We start from the raw sequence: 22,712 nt of genomic DNA, 5'->3' as shown, positions 1-22,712 counted from the left end.
AAGGAGGAAGTAATCATGCCAAGTACAGGACCTGGAACAGAACAGAAGTAAGGCTATTGAGGCCAGTGTTAAACCACTGTATAGCTAAAACACAGCAAGGGCATGCAAACAGTGAAAGTCAGCTGAAACAGATCACAAGACCACTTCACAGCACCAAGGTTAAGGAAAGTAGACACTTAAGCTGTAAAGCAGTTAACCCACCTAGCAGACAAATCTAGAGACTGCCTGCTCTCCAGCGAGTGCTGGCAACTTGTCACTTGACTAGACTCGGATGAAGACTCTAGGTCAGTTCGGGCACTCACAGTGGAGTCTAGGCTATCGTATCGCCTTGGAAATAAATAAAGGAAGGAGGGGGGAGAGATGGAGAACATAGTTACATTATGCTTCCAAACCAAATACTGCAAATAAATTCAAAAATACACAAGAAGGGGTAGACTACTTCATGAAGCTGGCCTGGCTATTGGGAAGATGATGTTGGCTAATGGTTAGCCTTAGGGGGGGAACAAAACAACACACTAGGTAGATCAGGACAGAGGGAAATAAGATCCACATCCTCACCCTAAAGGAATCACCCTTACAAAGGTCAATGTTGGGAGGGGAGAGGAAATGTTCACATCAAAGTTTTGATGGAATATCCCAGTTTGTTGAACCCAAAGTGTTTCATCTGAAACTCTTCTAGTTCGAATTTCCACTGAACCAAAGGGAGGGAGGTTCCAACAAACCTTCCCCGTGTGTCCTCGTAGATCTGTTGGGGACCCAAGGACCCAAAAGAGCAGGGTCAAGGCTCTGAGTGGTCTGCCTAGCAGTTCAGCTGTTGAGCCAGGGATCCTGCCCTAATCCATGAAACTGATGTTCGTGCCAGTTTGAGAACAAGTCACTTAGAAAACAGGGTGGATTGCATGGCAGAAAGAGCGGTCAGACTGACCAGGGTTTGGATCTCCTGTAATGAAAGCGACTTTGGCCGCTGAACTTTGAGATATGCCCTGATCACATGCATGCCTTCTACAACACACATTATTGCCACTGTCTGGCTAGAAACAGATGTTGCCAAATAAAGTGAATCAACTGAGCCAGGATGTATTACAGCACAGCTCATCCATGTCCTTTTGCTAAACACATTGTCCTGCCTGTTGATCTTGCAGAACAACAGGCAAACGCATTCCCTGCTTACAGAGGCTGCACCAACGCGAGCTGGACACTTGCTGTGATGCCAGGGCTGGGATCACAAATCGGCTGATTGGCAGTCCCAGCTTTAGGATGTCACAGGCACCCCAGGATCCAAAACAGGGGATTCTGAGGCTTCGGGGGCCCGATCTCAAGCGTAGTAATGGAAATCTCCACAATGCATAGGATTGGGCTGACTGCCCGGAGAGCACGGGCAGCTCCGGGCTGACTGCACTCTCCCACCATAACCTTAACAGAGGTTTGCTGCAACAGAGCAGCACAAATTGACACCACCTTTGTTGCAGCATCATGGCCACAAAGTTTGAGCATTTGTGGTGTGGCAAGGGGTATGGACGTCTGTTTGCTTCGCCTTTGTGCCACAATGAAAATTTTTATGGCAGCAGAAAGGTGACATCTATTTCCACCCTCCGAGATAGGGTACTGGGCTGGATGGACCACTTGGTCTGACCCTGGGGTGGGCAACTGGTAGCCTGCATGCCAGATCTGGCCCACAAAGCCAGGGAGGGAGGCAGGGGGACACACAGCAGTGGGGAGAAGTGAAGTGGTGGATACCCAGGACGTGCAAACAAGGAAACAAATCTTGAATTCATCTCTACCCACATTAGCTTAAATGGGCTGGATTTTGCAAAGACCAGGAGATCTTTACACAGGCAGCAGAAATTATACTTCATAAATGAAAGAAACAGGGCTTGTCTTGCACTTGTGATTTCTATAGCAGTGAGGCTATACAGATGTAAGAAGGTAAGTGTAATTCCCTCACCTGATAACATCTGCACCATGACCATTATTTGTCTGAGCAGCACCATGTCTTGATTTGCATAAACTAAAAGCGATAGAGAATCCATCACATCCCTAGGTTAGCACTTCAAGAAAGATAAAAGCAGCCTATTTTATAGAAGTGCATCACTTGGTTTGGAGGCAAAAAAACTGTAAGCATACAATATGTACAGCAAGGGGAGAAATGACTGGCGATGAAGCAAAGACGTTCTTTATCAAGGCTCACGTTTAGTAACCAAGGGTCTACAAAGACTATAAGAACGTATGCGCTGAGACCTTAAACACTGCCATTCGCTGGGTCAGAGCATGGGTGTATCGTGCCCAGTACCCCATGTCACACAGAGGCAGAGAGTGGAGGCTGAAAGGGAGAGTGAACTGGGCATACTGGATATGCCCAGGGTTTTTTTCCCCTCCTGTTCTTCTTAATTGCAGCCTCCAGCATTAACAGATCCTGGAGCAAAGTGCTATCTAATCAATCTAGCATAAGCAAAAAAACTACTTGTAAGCACCTAACACATTAAAATCAGTTGATTTGTTAGTGGAGACACAAAATGAGCATATGCCGAGCTTTGCCTTACTGACATATCTGTGTGGGGACAGATGCCAATAAAAGTTTGCAGTAACTGAGCAGGGAGCCCCATCTGTACAATTCAGCTACTGAATAGGATGCAGAAGATGATAGTAAAAAATTAGTCAGTATGTTTAATGGCTTAGAAAGCATTCAAAATAATACACCGCACGTCTAGTGATGCAGCTGTGCCACTAAAAATGCATACCCCAGAAAGTCCAGTGAGGAATGCAAGCTGAATTAGGCCTGGCCATAAAAAAATTCAGATGCAACAAAGGTTTCAGATGTGGACTGACCATATTAAAGCCAAGAAAGTTAAAGAAAACTTGTCATCTACCAGCAACAAACTGAGGTCATAGCTAGACTTGAAACTTCTGGTATTCGCAGTTTCAGATCAGGGGGTTGGAAGCAGAACGACTCGGACAGAGACGGTGCAAAGCTCTGTGCCTCTGACTCCCTTCTGGAGAGATGTTTAAGTGACTATCCTCCCATCTCGGGCTGTCCCAACATGTACCAAAACATCGCACCCTAGATCTCCATGACCCTGCTTATCAAGCTATCCAGTACCATTTCATTGTTTTCTTGTATTCCGCCTCTGCTCATCTACTACAGTTTGTTATCCATCATCTCATCTTTATTGTAGATGCATTTAATCTATGGAACCGTATTCTCGTTTCGTGTTTAACGGCACCCAACACAACGGGCCATGATCCAGAGCAGGGGCTCCTAGCAAGTTACTACTGCATCACCTAGTGTTATTCATTCAATTATGTAAAGAGGGTGGAAGTAATTTTAAACTGCTGACTTATTGTCAAATCCCACAGGGAGACTATTATGTTCTACTGTCACGCAAAAACAAATCACAAACTGAAGACTGATACAGAAAAGGATCTTTAAAAAAACAATAAAGTGAATAAACCCTTCTTGTCCTAGGGCTGACAGAGGGAAAAGCCCATCTCACACAACAATGTTGAGTAACAGCTAGAACAAACTGATCAAAGGTTTCCTTCGTGAATGCTCTGCGTGTGCAGGGCTGATAGAGGAACTACAGCTAATCAGAAACAAGATGAACTTGCCTCCAATGAAAGAAGTCACAATAGGATAATTCTGCCATTTCTTTTCCTTCTGAAATGCAATATGACCCGATTGTCAGAACATCACAACTGGAAGCATTTTGCCTCCTCCCCTCCCCTTTTCCCCCCCCCCTTTTATGACATCTACTTTTATTGCTTCATTTGGGTTTGCAAGTGGATATTTCAAGGAGGAATGTACAGAACATAGGCTAGGACACCTCACAATTGCTTCCTTCAAGGCACTCGGTCTCCAGGCTGCTCCTCATTCATTTCCATAACACCTTCAGGCTCAACTGGGAAAGTTTAGTAAGAAAAGAGGCAGTTACTGTTGTTTTGAAGACAGCACCCACCTGATGGCCTCACATTCCCGATAATCCAGGTCGTAGCTCTGCACGGAGTCGTGGCAGAAATCCCGCAAGACGCCCTGCTGCTGCAGGCGGGACGGCACGGCGAACTGGTGCACGGAGGCATTGGGCTGGGAAGTCGTGTGATATGGAAGAGGGAGGGTGCTGCTTGTCTCGCTGCGGTAGTCGCTGTCTCGATCGTCCACGGCACTGTCAGGGTCTTCAAAGGCTGAGAAACAAAAGCCATTAAGAGCGCAGCCCCCAATCCATTTGGATGGGATCAGAGACCATTCCACGTCTAAGCACAAAGCCCTTGAAATAAGACACCTTTCCTAATCCGTGGCCCAAACAGGCCTCCCAATTCCTATCCTACATATCCACGATTACCTTACTTTCTCGCTATCATTTCCTGCCTCCCTGAAAAAGATGGTTTGCTTATTTTACTCTCCAAGTCTTGCTACCAAACAGGAGCTTCGTTTTAAGAGACTTTCTTGAATTCCTTACTGTTGTTGGCAAAAAAACTGTAATGAAAACCTAGCCATCAGAAAAGCAGGCTCGCCAAAGCAAGGACAAGTCTGTCTAGAGTGGGTTATTTTCTCTCTCTCTCATGTAATGGCTGATGAAAAGAAACCGCACACTGTACACACAGAGGAGCAGAAAAGATCATTAACATAGGCATTTAATGTGCTTCCCTCTGCTGCACAGCAGCGCTGGCTTAGGCACTGCAAAATACTTGACTTGTATGAGAAAATACTTCATTTCTCTACAAGAGGGTGACATTGCCAACCTCTGGAGGACAGCTCCTTCCCCGTGCATCGCCTGGTCCCTGCTCTAGTAGCCTGGCACCGGGGTGTCCATTAGTCAATCTGGGCTTGTCCCCATCACCAACCTCCCAGCAAGTGCTCTCTCCTTCCACCATGCTTTCTGCACAGCCTTTCCCAACATCAGATGAAGCGAGTTCCAGCCCACGGAAGCTCATGTGTTATACATAAACTAATTTTGATTAGTCTATACAGTGCAAATCTACCCTGGGTTCAAACCAACACCGCTATCTGTCTCCCACTAAGCAGAATCACAGTTCGGTGGCTGACTTCTCTTAATCCAGCAGGCTCTGCACGGCCTTGCAGCCAAGACAGCCGTTTTTTAAGCTGCCCTTTGAAGTCTTACAAGCCCCTTAGGTCTGCTGTCTGGCCCTACTCTCAGCAGGGCAGGTTGCAACAGCCTGCTTGGCTTGGCTGAAGCTGTGCTTTGACCCCTTTCCCCTGCACCTCCTGGGAGACCAGCCCTCAGTATCTCTCTTTTCCCAGCTTGCTTCTAGGCAAGTGGCCTACAGCTTTCTCGTAGAGCTACTACTCTGCAGAACAGGACCTGGGGGGCACAGGGGACAAGAAGATGGATAGGAGCCAGCAGTGTGCCCTTGGTACCAAGAAGGCTATTGGCATCCTGGGCTGCATCAGTAGCAGCACTGCCAACAATTCTTCCCCTCTATTCAACACTGGGGAGGCCACATCTGGAGTCCTGTGTCCAGCTGTGCCCCCCCCACACACACACACTACAGAAAGGATGTGGACATATGGGGGAGAATCCAGCAAAGAGTGATGAAAATGGCTGAGGGATAGGACTGGTAAGGAGAGGAGGAGGGAAATGGGCTGACTGAGCCTGCAGAAGAGAAGATTATGTGGGGATTGAAAAGCAGCCCTCACCTCCCTGCTGGGGGGCTGCAGAGAGGATGGAGGTGGGCTGTTCTCATTGGGGCAGATGGCAGGACAAGGAGCAACGGGCTAAGCCGCAGAAAGGAAGGTTTAGGTTTGATATTAGGAAGAACTTTGTCATGAGGAGGGCAGTAAAGCACTGGAGCAGGCTTCTCAGAGAGGTGGCGAATCTCCATCCTTGGAGGTTTTGAAGACCTGGGTAGACAAAGCCTTGGCTGGGATGATGTTGAGGCTGGTCCTGCTTGGAGCAGGGGGCTGGACTAGATGTGACCTCCTGAGCTCCCTTCAACCCTCCTTGTCTGTGACTCTGCTCCTGTTTCACTCTCAGCTGGCCCCCAATCCTGGAAAAGGCTGGAAAACCCGCATAAGATCATCTAGTCCAACCAGTGCTAAAACCTGTGACCTTGGTGTTAATTAGCACCGTGAGCTAAAGGGCCACTCAGCTGTCTCGCTCTTCAAAAGTAACTGGGGGTTGAGGCCCCCCGTTACAGAGGTTAAATCGAGAAGTGATAATACATTGGCTAATAAAAAAAGTCAAGATCAGCTGGCTAACCACTCAGCTCTGCCCGTCTCTGGAAATTACTGCTTTGTATTGCACTAATTCCTATGTTGAACACGTGTCACTAACTACAGAGGATGATTAAAATTTAGACACGTTAAGAAGTGAACACAGATGACTGGCAGCCCTGTAAATGCCCTGGCAATGAAAGCAGCGCCCCTTCACGTATAGTGCGCCCCCCATGAAAGACCCTTCCCAGAGAGAAGCCATGGTGGCCATGCTCTGACACCTTCCCCTTCAGTCTGCTCACAGCCTAAGCAGCGAAGCTGTTGCGAGGCTACACAGACTGCCCATTTGATTGATCTCTGCAAGTTTCCAGTCGATAGGCAAGAGCAGCGAGGAGGGAGGTGAAGTGCACAGCTAACATGCTCGAAGGAAAAGAAAACACGTCATCATCGTCATCAGCTATTATTCACCACGACCACCACCAGCACCGCAAGCCCGTCTAGAAAGGACAATCAAATTACAGTGCTGTCTGAGGAGTGGGTGCAATACCTCCCAAATGCCTCAATCACCCCCACGCGGCACAGCCCAGGTCGACTGGGGCTGAGCACCAATGCAGTGCAAGTGCTGCTCATTTTCTGTGGAAATTTAAATTCCAGCAAAAAAATATTAGTTGCAGAGTCATGCTTCCCCATGAAGCTTTTTTTTTTCCTTTTGATTTCAGTTTCAATTCTTTTTAGCACAGGGTAGTTTGGCTGGTAATGAAACCATGTGGGCTCCCCCCCTGGTATGGTATAAAGTCATAGCAGCAGCCTAAGGAACAAACCAGCTCCGCTGGAGAACATGTCCGTGCATGTAGGTGAAATGCACGTCCGGTCGGACTTCCACCCCTCTAGTGCCATCACATCAATTTGATTGTCCGTGCTGAAGATAGTGTACAGTCTCCTGCTTCTTGGGAGTCTAACGCTGTGCAGGTTTTGTTGGTCTCCAGTAATTAAACAAAAGTGATATTGATAACATTTATTTTATATAGAATAAATTTATATGGCTTTGTTAAAAAAAAAAAATACTGCACAGCTAGCAGTTTTTCCATTGCTGCAGCACTGCATGAAAAAAATACTTCAATTTGCAGAGGTGCAAGAGCCTCTGAAGTCCTGCCTCAAACCCTTGGAGCCTGAAGCATCACCATCGGCTCCCACAGCAGATTGAGCCCGGTGGGAATCAGCCCCAGAAGGATAACGAGCAACTGTCCTGAAGGTCCGTGTCACCACCACAGACTGCATGCTGCCACCGTCCACGGTTTTCATGCCAAAACTAGTGGTTCCATATGCAATAGCTTAGATTATGGAAACACTTCCATACTTCACTCAAAACTAATTTCATATTGAATAGGGGGTTTCTTTACACAACAAGTCCCCTGCCCCCACCATTTTCTGAATGCAAATTTGATTTAACATGGCATAACCCTCCCAAATATCCTCCAGTGCTGAGGAGCCCTTGCCACCAGTATTTGGGACCCTACGCTGACTATCGCAGGCAGATAAGGTTCACTCTGTCTACACATGTCCCAAAGCCCATTCTGGGTTTGTCTGCAACAACAGCACGGCTCACCGTGGCTCGTTTTTTATGTTTTAGCCTCATAAAAAGCCACAGCTGGAATTTGGGAGTTATAAATTATGTTCTTCTAAAATTGTAGATGAAATTTATGAATCAACTGCATTTAAACAAGTCATTATAAACCCTGATGGCAGGATTTCTTGAAACTTTTCACTAATGCATAGCATGGGAACTACCTCAGATGCCAACTTGTAACACGTTTTAATGGATGACATCTTTAAAGAAATAGTCCATACCCTATAGGGAACATTGGGCCAAAAAAAAAACAAAAAAACAAAAAAACAAAACAAAAACAAAAACCTCCCCCAAAAAAACAACAAAACACTGCATCTTGAATGAGCCTCCTGAGCGCCTGCCGTATGCCAGTAGGTATTAATCATGGTAGCAGGCATACCAATATCTTTTGGTCACATTCAGGTACTTGCTCATGTAGAATAGCACTTCACAAAACTATCTTTAAATCAGTGAAATGACTCGATGAGCAAAGTACTATTCACTCCAAGTATAAGTACCACAACCAGGCTCTCTCAGAGGTTATGGTATGCATTACAGACCCAGAAAAAATTACAAGAGTGCTTTTAACAGTGTGTAGGGGTGACACAAGTGTATTAGATACTGATATATTAGAAACAAAATGCAGTTCATCACAAGAGGAGACTGACAACAACTTGCAGAAGCAGCTCTGGAGATGCACTATCACTTCAACAGAAGGGGACAAGTATTAATACTTCTACTGTAGCACAATAGCCCTCACCCACACACACACCCACACCCACACACACACAAGACCAGGGTAACAAAGCACTGGCCTTCTGCAAGCAGATGATGCACTGTGGCCTCTAATGAGGAAAGCTGTATTTTCATCTAATCTTGGGAAGTCAATACACCAAACAGAATACCGTGCACTGGTAAAAAGACTAACCAACTGTTTTATCCCCTGGTTTAGGAAACTCCATGTATACCAGAAATGGTGTCAGGGGATGAAAACAGTCTCTTGGTATGTAGATCAAGGAGATCACACTGCAGGAAAAGGGCAAAAGCATGCTCTCCTCGGTTAGAGAACTGAATATTCATGCATACAGTCAACATACAACAGTAAAGCTACAGACAAAGTCACATCACACAGTAAGGTTTTACAAACAGAACAGGACTCCAGAGTGATAAAGGCAAGACAGGAGACAGCAGAGTGTGCACACACGTTAGAGGGACGGGCCTGCTGAACCAACTGCAGCCCAAAAAGCCCTGGGGCCACGAGTGCCACGGGGCAGACTACCGCAGCTCCTCATACACTGGTCTCAAAGTGGTTTTCCAGGTCATTATTGCCCCTGCTGCCGTATTAGTCAGGTCCACATCTGGGCAAGCATTGCTTTACAAACCTTAACTTCCGGAGGGTCAACAGCACCACTGTCACAGCTAATACGAAGACAGAGCTGGCTACAAAAAAAAATCACAGTAACAGAAAAGTGCTGGAAGGGCCCTTAGAAGGCCACTTAGTCCGACCGAGCCCTGCTCAAGACGGGAGCATCCCATCCCAGACAAATGTCTAGCCTGCACTTGAAGATATCCAGTGGTGGATGTCCCTTGTCCTCACTCGAGATCCATGTCCCAGCACAGCTCCATCATCTCAGAACCAAGGGGTTCTTCCTCACATCCAGCCTAGAGCACCCTTGCTGAGAGCTAAGGCCATCGCTCCTTCAATCCACGTCCACAGAGGACAGTGATGACCATATCAGCACGCTCTTCTGATTGAAGGTTTATCCCATCTCCTCGCAGGGCTCGGCCCAGGTCAGCCTGCAAGAATGGGGGCTTGTCCCAGAAGTTTACACTGATTTAGCATCACCTGGGGGGGGGAAAATCACTGCCAGTTTTGCATGCTGCCCGTTGAAAGGCAGGATCCAGCTCCTAAGATGGATCTCAGCCCTGACACTCGAGAGGCTACAGCAGTCAGTGCTGCTATATCTATGCAGTCAGTGCAGTAGATATCTATATCTACAGGACACACAGCACTGACTGCTGTACACATATACACACACCCAGAGCACCGACTGCTGTAGCATGTTAAACTGGCAGTAGATATAAATATATTTAGTAGCACCTGGGGCTTTGTATATGGGTGCATATACACACACCTGCCTACAGGAACAAGGAGAAATATATTTATTTCTCCTTGTCGCTAAAGGGGCGGCAGTCCACAAGAACCAGCCTGTCTGTTGTGATCCTACCCAATGCTTTTGTCTGCGGCATTCACCGTCTCTGGGACTGCGCCTTCCTAGCCCTCCGCTTCACAGACAAGCAAGCCCTTTCCACCACTTACTTCAGAACTACAGGGTCTGGCCCGAGGGAAGCCTGCGTGTTCACCAAACATCTTCATAACAAGCACAGTGAAGAATTAAACCAGAGTGCAGCACTCAGGCACTCTGAACCCTTCCCAGACCATCAGACGCTACTTGAAGCATAAATAAGCCTCTGTCCTTCCTGAGCTGCTCTTTGCAATATTTGGTGTTAAGTATCATAAATTTCCCTCTGTTGGATAAACACATGAACATAGACATCAGCAGATAATGCCAGCACTGACAGCACAGCTGTTTTCCATCATGTCTAGAAAACGAAATACCATTCTGATATCCATTGACAAGAATGGGCTTTTTAACGAAGGCTGGCGTTTTTCTGTCCTACTTGAAACAGATTCAAAAGGACGTCGCTAGCTTAAAGAAATGGCAGGTCAGTAAATCATAAGACAAACAAGGCTCCAGCGGACTTATTGCCCTCCTCATGCTGACTTGCAAGACAAGTGCCCACCATCTTTTTAAACCTTTTCTTATTGAAAATCTTATCTCCTTGGTCTTTCCTAAATGAAACAAATCCAGGTCTTTCACCCTGCCTTTCCAGTCTCTCAGCAAAATAATGATGTCCTGCATACAAACACTGCTGTTAACACAACCAACCCAGAACAAGATTTGTCTTTTTTGCAGGAATACCACTGTCGACTATTTGTTCTGCGGTCTGGTCTGTACTCGACTCCATCCAGCGTGGGCACTTCCAGTTACCAGAGGCGTCCGTCCATCTGTTGAGGGTGGTGGCTAACTTAGCAGGGTGGACAGGCAGACCACAGGCACGGGCTCTATACCAGCCAGAGGTATAGTCCAAGTCTATGGCTGATACTCCTGACTAAAAAGAGACAGCACAACACCTGGCCACAGCAAGACAGCCAAGAGGAAACCACAGACAGAATAGGCTGACAATACACATGCGAACATGAAGATCTCATCAACACAGATGGAAAGAGAAGAGAAGAGAAGAGAACCCCTATATGCATGAATAGCCCTCTTCTCCCGTTGTTGGAGCATGCTGCTGTGCTATAGGACCACCAAACTTGCATGAAGTTAAATGGTTACGTACTCGGCTGCTCTCCCCATCCGAAATAGCTCCAGGTGCCTGCGAGCAACACGAACGGCAGCAAAAAGGAGGAATGGAAGGAGAAGGCTTTAAAAAAATAAACCGAGGGAGCATCTGTCATGTACTTGGCTTAGATTCTGCAAAGCCTGAAAACAAAGACAGCTTTTATTGTTATCACTTTCCATATCTTTCCTGGCTTACTGACCTACCTCTCCAGTGTCTTCATAAGCCACTCTTCAGAACACGATGCATTTAGGCTGATTAAACTACCACGTTTGTATGAGCGGAGAGCAACTTGATTATAAGCTAACGGCTTCGTAGCAGCACTAAATACTGTGCTTCCTACTTCCCAGGCATGAAACCAGAAATCCAGCCACAGCTTCCATGAAATTTGGTCAAGCAGTGACACAGGTGGAAGGCAAAAGGTGTTGGATCTGTGCCCAGCAGACTTGGATTCCCTTCCCAGGTCTTCACAAGACGCCCAGTGCTTCCACTTCCCCCTCCCATTTATAAAGAAAGATAAATGATGCATAAAAAGGTCTGAGATCTGCAGGTGAAAGTGCCATATACACAAGATTACTAAGACTTGCTTCTTCGTATGCAAACTATATTGAGCAGCATCTTGTCTCCAAGTGTTTTATTGTAATGAGTCAAGGTATTATGAAACCGAGCTTCTGCAGCACTTCATGTGTGCAAACACAATACAGCACGAACAACCCAGGTCATTATCTCTACCCAGACACACAAGTGTCTCCACTTCAGACTTGTTGAACCACAGCAGAGAGCAAAAGAGACTTAACGTTCGCCATCTACGGCTTTGGTCAAGCCAGGATAACAACCCAGACTTTCCAGCTTTGTGCTCTTTCCTTCAAACCATGCTGCTACCAAAGGTCAGCATGCGAAGAACCTACTGACAACTACAGGTATGTGACCTGACAACTGTCCATGCCTCTCAGCGATGTCTGAACCACGCACACATCCTGCAATTGAAAATTCAGGGCTAACATTTACAGAAATTAATGGGCAGTGGTGCAGTGTAAACCAGTTAAGTTGTTCCAAAGTTGTCAGTTATTTCCAGGTCACGTGTGCTCAGCTGCAAATTAAGATCCTTCCTACTCACTTCCCTCATCTGCCCCGAAAACTAGACGGCATCCACAGGCAGTGGTGTACCCATAACTGTACCAAACCACCACAACTACAGGAATTCAAGCAGACGGTGTGATTTAGGAGCAAGTTTTTGTAGAGTCTCTCAAGTAATTTTTATGTAAACAATTAAGAGAGCACATTAACCATTTCATCCAAAACTAGTGTTGACAAAAACCCTTGCATCCACACCAGTGATCCACAACCAGGGTGTTGGAGTGGCTCAGATCCCGTGAGGGGTGGCACAGTGTATAAGGAGATGAGCAGATGAGTTAAATAGATCAACCCAGGCACAAGCTGCCCCTGCCTGAATGATCCCCCACCGTCAAAGCCAAAGCCAAGCCCCCCTGCAATGGGGCAAGCATTGTAATACACACACACACACTCTCTCTGATTAAATGATCATGTTTCTATGAGCAGAGTGGCAACTTGATTATAAGCTAACTGCTTTGTAGCAGCACTAAATACTGCACTTCCTAGTTCATAAATATTTTATAATTTATAAAAATATATATTATATATACTTTTTTTCTTAATTGGTGCCACTCAACTCATAAAACCTACAGAGGGATGTGTCAAGTCTAATGAGGCATGCCTCAAATCCATAAAAAACTTGAGAACAACTGATTTATGTAAATGCGCTTTTATTCATCTTCTGGTATTTGTGTACAAACTTGTACATGGACCAAAACAGTGAAACTGGGCTCTCTCCTCCTTGCCCATCAGTTGTTCAAGTTTTACAGGCCAAAATTAAACCTCAAGTACACCTGAACAACCTGAATATCTTCAGATTAGTCCCCTAATGACACCCTTTATTTTCAACAGGTAAAGCCACCTAAAGCTTCATTGATGGTTGTTACTGCTTGAGGAGAACCAGCTCACTTCCTCCTCATCTCTCCAGGGTTTATAGCAGTCCATGCACACTGGGTTTTGTTACCAAGTACACGACCGACTAAATACACACTGACCACGGCACCATTTTTTACTATCGCATTACCAGAGACAGCAGCTTGGCCCCATGGACAGAGATGGCCCAGCACCAGAGGGCGGGGGTGCAGAGCGCGGCGAGATGGGCTGGCACCCCTTCTCCATCACTGCAATGGGCTGGCGCTCCACACACCTCACCCTACTTATGCTTTTAAATTTTACTGAGTCTGTTTGTGAAAATGATCTGCTGGGCAGATGCAGGGAATATTACAAACCAATGTTATACCTGTAAAGAGATGGATCCTATGATTAAGATCTACACTCAGAGCCTCTTTGGCCAGTAACAGATCTGAACCTAAGGGTTAGAGAAACCAACCTGCTCTGGCCACTGGTAGCCAGGCTGACAATCTGTCCCGGGAGCGATGGTAGTCTGCTAACTGAGTCATGGCAGCAAGCTTGAGGGCAGCCAAATTGTACCCCCCACTCTCCACATCTCCCTGATCACAGGCCCAGCAAGGAAAACATGCCACCGTCATCCAGCCTGCTCCCAGGACAGACAGAAGTGGCCTCATAGGCACATTTAATGGGCGTGTGAGCCTATTCCTGGGGAAAGGGAAAAGAAAGGCTAGAGTATAAAGGAGCATTGGAAGAAAGAAAGAAAGAAAGAAAGAAAGAAAGAAAGAAAGAAAGAAAGAAAGAAAGAAAGAAAGAGCATGAGAAGAAAGCCGTGGGGCATAGCAAAAGGAAGTCAAATAGCAAGGCAAGACAAAGAGATAAGAGGGGAAAAAAGAAAAAAGAAGAATGAACTGAACGAAGGGAAAATGAATGAAAGAGGATGGAGCTGGACTGGTCTCGGTGGCAGCAGATGACAGGACAAGGAGCAATGGGCTCAAGTTGCAGTAAGGAAAGCTGAGGTTGGATATTCGGAAAAAAAAACTCACAAGAAGGGTGGTGAAGCACTGGACCAAGCTCCCCAGAGCAGTGGTGCAGTCTCCATCCTTGGAGGTTTTAAAAACCCAGGTAGACAAAGCCTTGGCTGGGATGGTGTAATTGGGGCTGGTCCTGCTTGGAGCGGGGGTTGGGCTGGATGTGACCTCCTGAGCTCCCTTCAACCCTCCTTGTCTGTGGTTCAACGACAGGCTATGGACAAACATACCTTTCCACCACTTTGAAAGTGGAGGGAGGCCTGTGATGTGGGGTATACATCACCTGCTCCAATAACTTACCTCTGAATGCTCCTGTAGCGATAAGTTGGCTAAATCATTTTAACCCTGAATGAAACACCATTACAGATGCTCAAGCACAACAGCTTAAACTACTACATCCAATAATTCAGATACGTGTCCATCTGTACCCAAGAGGCACAAAAAAAGGAACAGAAAAGCCCAAGAGGAAGAAATACACAAAAAGGAAAAGACCTAGAAACAGGCACAGCCGAGACAGGTATTTCTTCTTTTGTAAAGGAGGGTTTCTACCGCTGCAGGGTAATAATGTCTCCTTATAAATCTGGGAGCCAGTTCATAAACTGGCAGTCTGCCACATAGCAGTTGGGGATAAAACCCAGAAGTCCTGAATCCTAGCAGCTTAATGAGGCAGGCCCTAGTTATTGGTTAAATATTGTCAGGAAAAAATAAACCTGTGCTGCTAGAAGGAAATGTTCGTGTGGCTCAGTCTGTCACAAATCAATGGGCAATGACCCAAGCACATGGGCAGGCAGGAGTCTGCAGACAGGAAGGTTGCTAAAATAATAGAGGACCTGTGAACCACTTGCTGTACCCAGCATCACAGCACTCAGCGTGCCAGCTGCTAATCCGGTTTAAGATCAGATCCACGCGTACATTATTAACAAATTAATTCCTGGGACCAAGCTGAAAGATGCTGGGCATCTGACGGCAAGCCGCATGCACAGAATTACAAAAAGCAAACTAGAACATGCAGGTAAAATCCCCAGGAGCCTGCTGAAATAAGCCCCTGTCAAGCCCCCAAATTTGGTACAATTCTTTCCTCAAAATGAGGCCATTCATTGAACCTGGCCTACATGGGAGAGGGCGAAAAATAGCTTTGAAAGACTCTTGAAACTAGCTTGAAGAATCAGCAGTTTACCCCCACTGCAAGCAGCTATTATGGTAGTTGCCCTGGATAGGAAGGGTCTATATTATTTGCAGCTTTAAAAATCAAATAGCAAGAGCCACTGCCCAGAAGTGCTAGACAGGCAGGTTGCTTTCTTGGGCAGTAGGTATTGCCAACTGCCATAGACATGGGCCGTGGAGCATTGTGCCTGGGATGTCCCGACCTCGCTGTCAGCATCTCCATCACATCTTGGCACAAGTTATTATACAATACATAGTCTTGTGTGTGTTATACCATCGGATCTCAACCTTTCTAGAATCAAGGCACCTCCTGCCCCCAATCTCCAGGAGCGCTCCTTGGAAAATGCCAGCTTTTAGCTTTCACTCCTTTTTTGAACTACAGAAAAACAGAGCAATTATTTTGTTCCAAAGACCTCGGAAAGGCCACAACAGGTATCTTTGGGTTTGTCTCGTGACGCATGTTTGTCCACGTAACGGTGCTAACGTTGCGCAGCACCCGGTGATACCCCGAAATGGACCTCAAGGCACCCTAGGGTGCCACGACACCTTGGTTGAGAATCACTATGCTAGACATTTCCAGAAGCACTTTAACATTGCTTCTTTCCAGTGCATAATGGCCTAATTTGCTTGTGTGCTTTTTAAATGTGAAAAAGGCAGTCCTGTTTTCTGTTTTCCAGCATAAAAATTCAGGTCCTGCCTCTCCTAGACACGCTGTAACAATGGAGAACTAGCAAACACAATACTGCAGAAGCAACTACAGATAATGAGGAGGTGAGAAAGGAAGGGGCTGTTATCCAGACTCTATTCATCTCTGCTTTTGTTTGTTTTTGCTAAACCCTAACTTAGCATCAGTGCTGAACACTCTGCATAAAAAGACAACTCTGTTAAGGATTCAACACATCTGCTGCTTTGATTAAGATGGAAGAGACAACTTCAGACAGCTGGGTCCTTTGGCATAATCAGAGACGACCCAGGTTGACATTCTTGATATTTTGCAGGTTAATGATAGCAGAAAAATATTAAACTCTTTGCATGTCCTTTTATATATTATAATGCAACAAAACTGAGCACAACATCTCATCCGGAAAGAGATGAATGCCTCGCAAGACACCTTTGAATTGATGTATTTCTGAGCTCTATTTAACAGGTTAGAAATTTGCTAAAAAGCAACATCATGGTCTTTAAAGTCAGACAGACATGAAGAGGATGTACAAAGACACGAAGAAGATACACAATTACAACTCAGAAAAACATGCAAACACCAGATGAAAGTAATCTCAAGAGGAAATATATTATAACAAAAATACATATTGAATAGTGAAACAGGTAACACAGACCAATCAAGTATGCCAGCTACTGTGTAGGCTTTAATTAAAAAAAAAAAAAAAAAAAAACCACACACCCAACAACGTGCGTCTACATTATCATATAATTTTGGAGAGAATTGCAGTTCTTCTACAAAGTTCAGTATAACCCTCCAATTAAGGACTAGGCAATGCCAGGAGTCTAGTGTCTTGAAAGCTATAGCATTTCTGTCACCAACACATTTAATAAAATATATCTAGCTTCCCACAGTTTGCCGAGCACAACATATGCTTGCTTTGTGTCTCAATTATGTAACTATTCAGGGGAAAATCTCTCCTACGGTTTCACACTGTCAGGCATGGATCAGTAGAGCACGATCAGCAGAGACACCCAGGAAGGCAGCAGAAGATGTGACGACTTAAAGCAGCCTAATTTGAAGTGCCACTCAGCATTGCATTTCATTTCATGACTATTGACAGACGCATGGAAGTAGCTGGGTTACGCTCCGCTCTGCTGGAAAGCCGCTGCTGACTGTGGTCCATGTTTATGCCCAAGCTACCACATCATTCAAACCCTCGTCCGAGAGCTGGGCCGCACCCGGGAGCTACGAGCAGACACTGCTCGATCGAGACGAACAAGTACGGTGTGGGCACAAGGAGTCATAACACGCTGGGTGGTGTTGATAAAATGCCACCCTGCAGAATGCAAAGTTTGGCACATTTCACTGCATCTCCCCCAGGCTTTCACACCTCACACCCCCTTCCTCCCTTTTAAAAAATGAAATGCCTTCCACGCACACTTTCATCAACTAGACAAGTAGATCCCATCAAGTTCAAGCCAGTTACAGGTTATTCCAGTCCCTGCTCCCAACACTGCTTGTGCATTTTATCCTGTGACTAATACAAAAATGCAGAAAGTAATCCCCAGAACAAGGACAAGAATCACAGACTCCTTTCCAGAGGAGTGTCCTCATGGCTGGGCTACAGTCTTGCTCTCTCGAACAACTCGTGGATCTTATGTTCTTGGCCCCACAACAGAAGAGCTTTCAAAAAGAGGGGTGGAAAGCGACTATCCAGCCTGGTGGTTAGGGCCAGTTCCTGGGAGAAGTCGACTTAAGACTGCTCAAGTGAAGAAGGGCGCAGAAACAAGGTTTCTCACTTGCTGAAGAAGTGCTTCAAACACTATGTGATCGCATACATCGGCGTCTCCTACCAGCAGTTTGCAGGCAACATTGCTTGTGGTCACTAGAAAGCCGACTTCCTACAGACGTGACTCTTCAGGCCAACAGCAAGAGCCACGTAGGAGGCCCTACACGCTGCCTGGTGTTGCTGCTCAAGGGCTAGCGACGCTTGGAGACCGCCAACAGAAACGGTGGGCAGCACCAACCAAGATGCAAGAGTCAGTCGGTCTGTCCCCAAAAGGGCGACTCCGGTTCCCCGGTCAAGGAATCCCAGACTCTGAAACCCAAGCTGACATGACACCCTCGAGAGAGGCAAGATGCCAGACACCCCCCCTTGGCACTTCTTCCTGGCTGCCCTCGGTTTTCCCCCTGCTACACACCCCTGCCTGGGAAGCCCGGTCCCCATGCACTGCAGAGGGAACGTGCGTGTCACGCTCAGGTGTGTGAACTCTACAGGCCTGAGTGTTCAACAGGATGATGCTCAGCACTGCCAAACCCAAGCCCCCACGTCTAGACCACGGTGGAATAGTGACTCCCAAGGCAAAAGTTTCGCAAGGAATGGAAGTAATATGTCCATGTCCTGGATGCACTCTGCCCACGGGTATTATTGCTTCCTAAAAACGGCCACCATGACATGTTGGCCACAGGCTCAAGTGACGGAGCGCGCCCATGTATGTAGAGAGAAGAAAGGCTTAAATCTAACAGACTAGCTCTGCACTTCCTCTTCCACAGGCCTCACTTCCCTCCTGCAGAAGGAAGGAGAAAAAACACCATCAGATCCCTGCTTATTTCCATGGTTTCCCCTCCAGCATCACGGCTGCACCAACACCCAAGCACCCTGTGTGAAGGGCCGAGAGCCTTGCCAAATCACGAGGAGGAAAAGCAGCAGTGGCCAGAGCAGACAAGATGGGAAAGGGAAGGGAAGAAACAGCAAAGGAGAGGTGGAGGGGTTGTTTTGGGTACTTTATTAACTGCTCTGCAGTTTGACGGTCGGCTTATCTTCCGGGTAGGGGCAGGAGGTAGCCTAACATTTTCATCTGAAGCGTGAACATGCTTTCAGCATGGATTTAGGGACCTTTCCTAACTGCATTACCCTGACCTGAATAAGCCCAATGCCCAAACACCGAGGAGTCTCGAGTCAGGGAACAGCTATCGCCAAACTCCTCTCCAAGTACCGAGACCTCATGGTGGTGGAGAGGCTTCTGTATCCCGATGATGGAGAGCTGCTGTTAGGAGTGTGGGACTCCAGGCAGAGTTACCTGTGATAAACAGGCTTGAGAGGATGGTCCAGACAAACCAGGGTCCAGGGTCCCAAATCCTCAGCAGTAGATCAGGTAGAAGATGAAGTCAAGATCTCAACGGCTGCAAAGACAGAAGGCGGCAGCAAAAGAGAGGCTTCTTGTTGTCTAGGGCTCTCCCTTGCTACTGAACCCAGATCTCCACCTTGTCACAACCAGGTGGTTGCTGTGTCCGTGCACCAGCTTCCTCCCATCAAACCGAGTCGCACACAGGCTTCTACCACTGGAAGCAAGACACTTCTACCCAACCTCCAAAAGCCCAATGGTGATGGACCAGCAAATCTGGCAGTCTTCAGACACAAATCTGCATGCAAGTGGTGGCACCCTGATGGTTGTCTTGCACTCAGCACAATTTGGCAGCTGCTACCATGACTGAGTAGTCCTAGCCAGGATCCCCTTTGCTCACTTCACACAGGGAAGGGGCTAGGAAAGGTGCTCTAAACCTAGGCTGTTTTATCCGCTCCTGACTGCATAACTGCATCCAGCAAATGACCTTTTTTTCGTCTTTTTAAGAAGAGGGAGAGTGGAGGAAGGAAAAGGGGAGGAACCCCAGCCTGAAGCCAGCTCTTTTCTGCAGAAAGACCCATGACTTCCGTGAACGGCTCTGGGGCTCAAGGGTTGGACTCTTCAGTCCCCTCGAGGCCCATCCGTGAGTTGTGGTAGAGACCATCCTCGAACCAAGCGACTGCCAATGACGATTGCCAAACTACCAGGAATACCCTTTAAAAATATTCCAAGCCCACAAAACCCCAAGTACAACTAAAAATCAGTAGCTTAAATCAATTAATTTTTCTCCATGACAACAGAATGCCGGTAATGCTCGTAACAGCACTAACGTCCATCTGCCTCTCCAACTCCTGGGCTATCCAGTCAAATCGCCAAGTAATACAGAGGTTTTATTGAGCTGAAAGATTGCCATCTTTACTACAGTAGATCATTATATATTAGTCTGCTAGTCTTTACGTATAAAAAGAAAGAAGATCTACAATGGTAGAACTATTGACATTTATGAAATTTGGTCTCTTTTCATTTTTAACTGCAACAGACTGGCAAGACAAAAACCTGGAAAATCATGCTTATGTCTCTTGTGTCTAAATGTTAGCAGCAATTCATTAACACCCGTACAATTTAAACTGCTAAGAAAATAAAGAGCAATTACATTCAATTACCAGCACAAAAAAAATCTAAACCCATTCTTTTACACTTACCCAAAGACCAGTTTCCGAATCCTCCAAACAACACGCTAACCTGAAAACCCAGCAGAAAGAACCAGGAGGGCAATATGCATTAATACACCGTCTAGTGCCAAGTGTAAGCAATTTAGTCACAGCTGAGACTTGTTTCTGTTCACAAGCATGTATTTAAAACAAAAAAATATTTCATTTGCAGAAGTTTTAAGAACAGGTTTTAGCCTGCAATTTGTTTGCAAAATGGCACCTATGAGTATCTGTTTATTGTGCAGTTTGATGAGCTATGAATGTCACCATAGTTATTAAGAGCATTGATTTAACCAATAGCAACACAGAGCTGTAAAAGCTGGACATTTGCAAAGGAGTTGGAGCAAAAATTGCTTTCAGGATGAGCTACAGAAGAACACTGTTCCCTTGAGCACCAAAAGATTCAATGAAGGGATGCTTCAGAAGATGAGAAGTAGGCCTGAACTGGTGGGAAATACCACAGGAACACTCTAACTAGAGAAGGAAACTGCTTAGAAAGGTCCGTAATAAGAGAGTGTGTGCCAGGAAAGAAAAATAGCACCCCCCCCCCAAAAAAAGATGGTAACCAAGACATCAGACTAGACTGGCCTAACAAACGCAGCAGCACGGCTGATAATAGACAGAGCCCAGCGACAAGCATCTGCCCACCCCACCACTAACCTCCTGAACGAGAATGGCACTTGACTGATTGTACGCTATCAGGGGTTGGGTTTACCCCAACTAAGTAAGGAAGCCTTACAAATAGAAGGAATCGCTTTCTCAGTTTGCAAACATACACAAACATGCACGATTTCTTGGTATCGAAGAAAAAAAGCTTCCAAAATGCCCAGTCTAAGCGGTCACTCATGCTAACATCCCTGCTGGCCTGGCTTTCCAACAACATCCCTCTAAACAGCTCCGTCACCTGTATGATCATAAACAGGCTAATAAGAAGGGAACAAAAACACCAACAACAGGCCACTAAGGGTTTTATTCAGAAAATGGAGTGGTGAATAATTTCCCTGAGTTTGTCCAACTCTACTCATGAATATAATCTTGCGTTGCATCTTGTTAGAGAGCTAGTTCTTCCATAAGTCGCCTGTTCTTGCTTTCATTTATAACAACAACTTGCATCAGAGATGATGATTCAGGTTATCAAAGTTCCTCCACAAAGCTACTTAATTCACAAGCAGCACCACAGTGTTCTGCAAGTCTGGGCTTTCGCCTCTTTTCTGTCCAAAAACAAAAATAAATAAATAAAAGTTTTCCAACACAAGATGTAGATCAACCAGAACCAGAACATTCCTCTGGAAAGTCTCAATTCCATGAAAAGTTGAGCCAAAAGCCAAGCAGGTAGGCTAGGCCCGTTACCTGCCAGATATCTAGCCACTCCACCTAGCCCCCAAGGATCTTCCAGTCATCAGCACCTAGATGGCTGCCACCTTCCACGGCCCCCCAAAGTGGCAGCAGTCACTTTACAGGAGACGTGGAGAGCATTGTTTTAGAAATGTCACTTCTGAAACCAGAAGTTTTGCAGAACTCCCACTTCACAAAACAGTTGGGATTATGGGCTTTAAATGTCCTTAAAAAAAATTAATAAATAAAAATTCAAATGTTTGCAGGGCAGAAATTCAGTTTCTAAGAGTTTGATTTGTTACCTTGGCATGTTCATAATCATACTGCCTCTCTTCCATCTCCCCTTTCATCCATGTGCCTCTCAATGTTTTGCAGAGGAAGACTATAAGTAGGCTGCATGGGGCTTTAAAGCTTTAAATCTTCACTTCTTTTTCTCAAAGTCTTTGGGACACTGCCTACAAAGGCAACCCCTGCTTACCACTATTTTGCTATAATGCTCATTTTAAATTAATATCTGATTCCACTTGGCACTCAGCAAATTTCATTATAATGCTCGCAGTCACCATCATGGGTCATTAAAAACACTTGCAAGCGCTATCTTGGGTTGTCAAAAACTTCTGGTTTTGCTTAATGCTCATTTTGCTTCACTCTCAGTTTTTCAGGTACCAGTTAAGAGCACTAAGGGGAGGTTGCCAGTATCCAAGGATTTGTAAAAAAAGAACTTGCTTCTCAGCTGACAAATTAAATCTGAGGGTTGTTGGTTGCAGCCGTGTTGGTCGAAGGACATCGGCAGACAAGGTTCTTTGAGTAGATGTGCCATCTTTTATTAGACTAACTAAATAGTTAGAAAAAACGTTCTTTGCAAGTTTTTGGGCACAAATGCCCTTCTTCAGGCATAGGGCACCAGAAGCAGTATGATGGATCTAGCCTCCCTTGGAGCTGAGCAGCCGACAATGTTATCTATGATCATGGCAGCAGATTCAACGTACAATCTCCCAGCAGAATACTTAATGCTCTCCTGTTGTCAGCTTGCTGAGCAGGAT

At 46.0% G+C, this 22,712-nt stretch overlaps 1 protein-coding gene across 2 annotated transcripts in view; it reads right to left on the bottom strand.

Moving 5' to 3' along the window:
• The window catches only part of UNC13B (unc-13 homolog B), a 315,070-nt gene that overhangs the window by 196,891 nt on the left and 95,467 nt on the right, over window positions 1-22,712 (bottom strand). For both annotated transcript variants that reach the window (XM_019531900.1, XM_019531901.1), the window contains one exon: window positions 3,954-4,176. In XM_019531900.1, coding sequence (XP_019387445.1) covers window positions 3,954-4,176 — 223 coding nt within the window. The remainder of the gene's footprint in view (window positions 1-3,953; window positions 4,177-22,712) is intronic.

This window comes from Crocodylus porosus, unplaced genomic scaffold (assembly GCF_001723895.1).
Source record: "Crocodylus porosus isolate Cpor-Errol unplaced genomic scaffold, CroPor_comp1, whole genome shotgun sequence".
Classification (NCBI taxonomy): domain Eukaryota; kingdom Metazoa; phylum Chordata; order Crocodylia; family Crocodylidae; genus Crocodylus; species Crocodylus porosus.
Note: the sequence above shows the minus strand (reverse complement) of the source record. Positions and strands in the feature narration are given on the sequence as shown.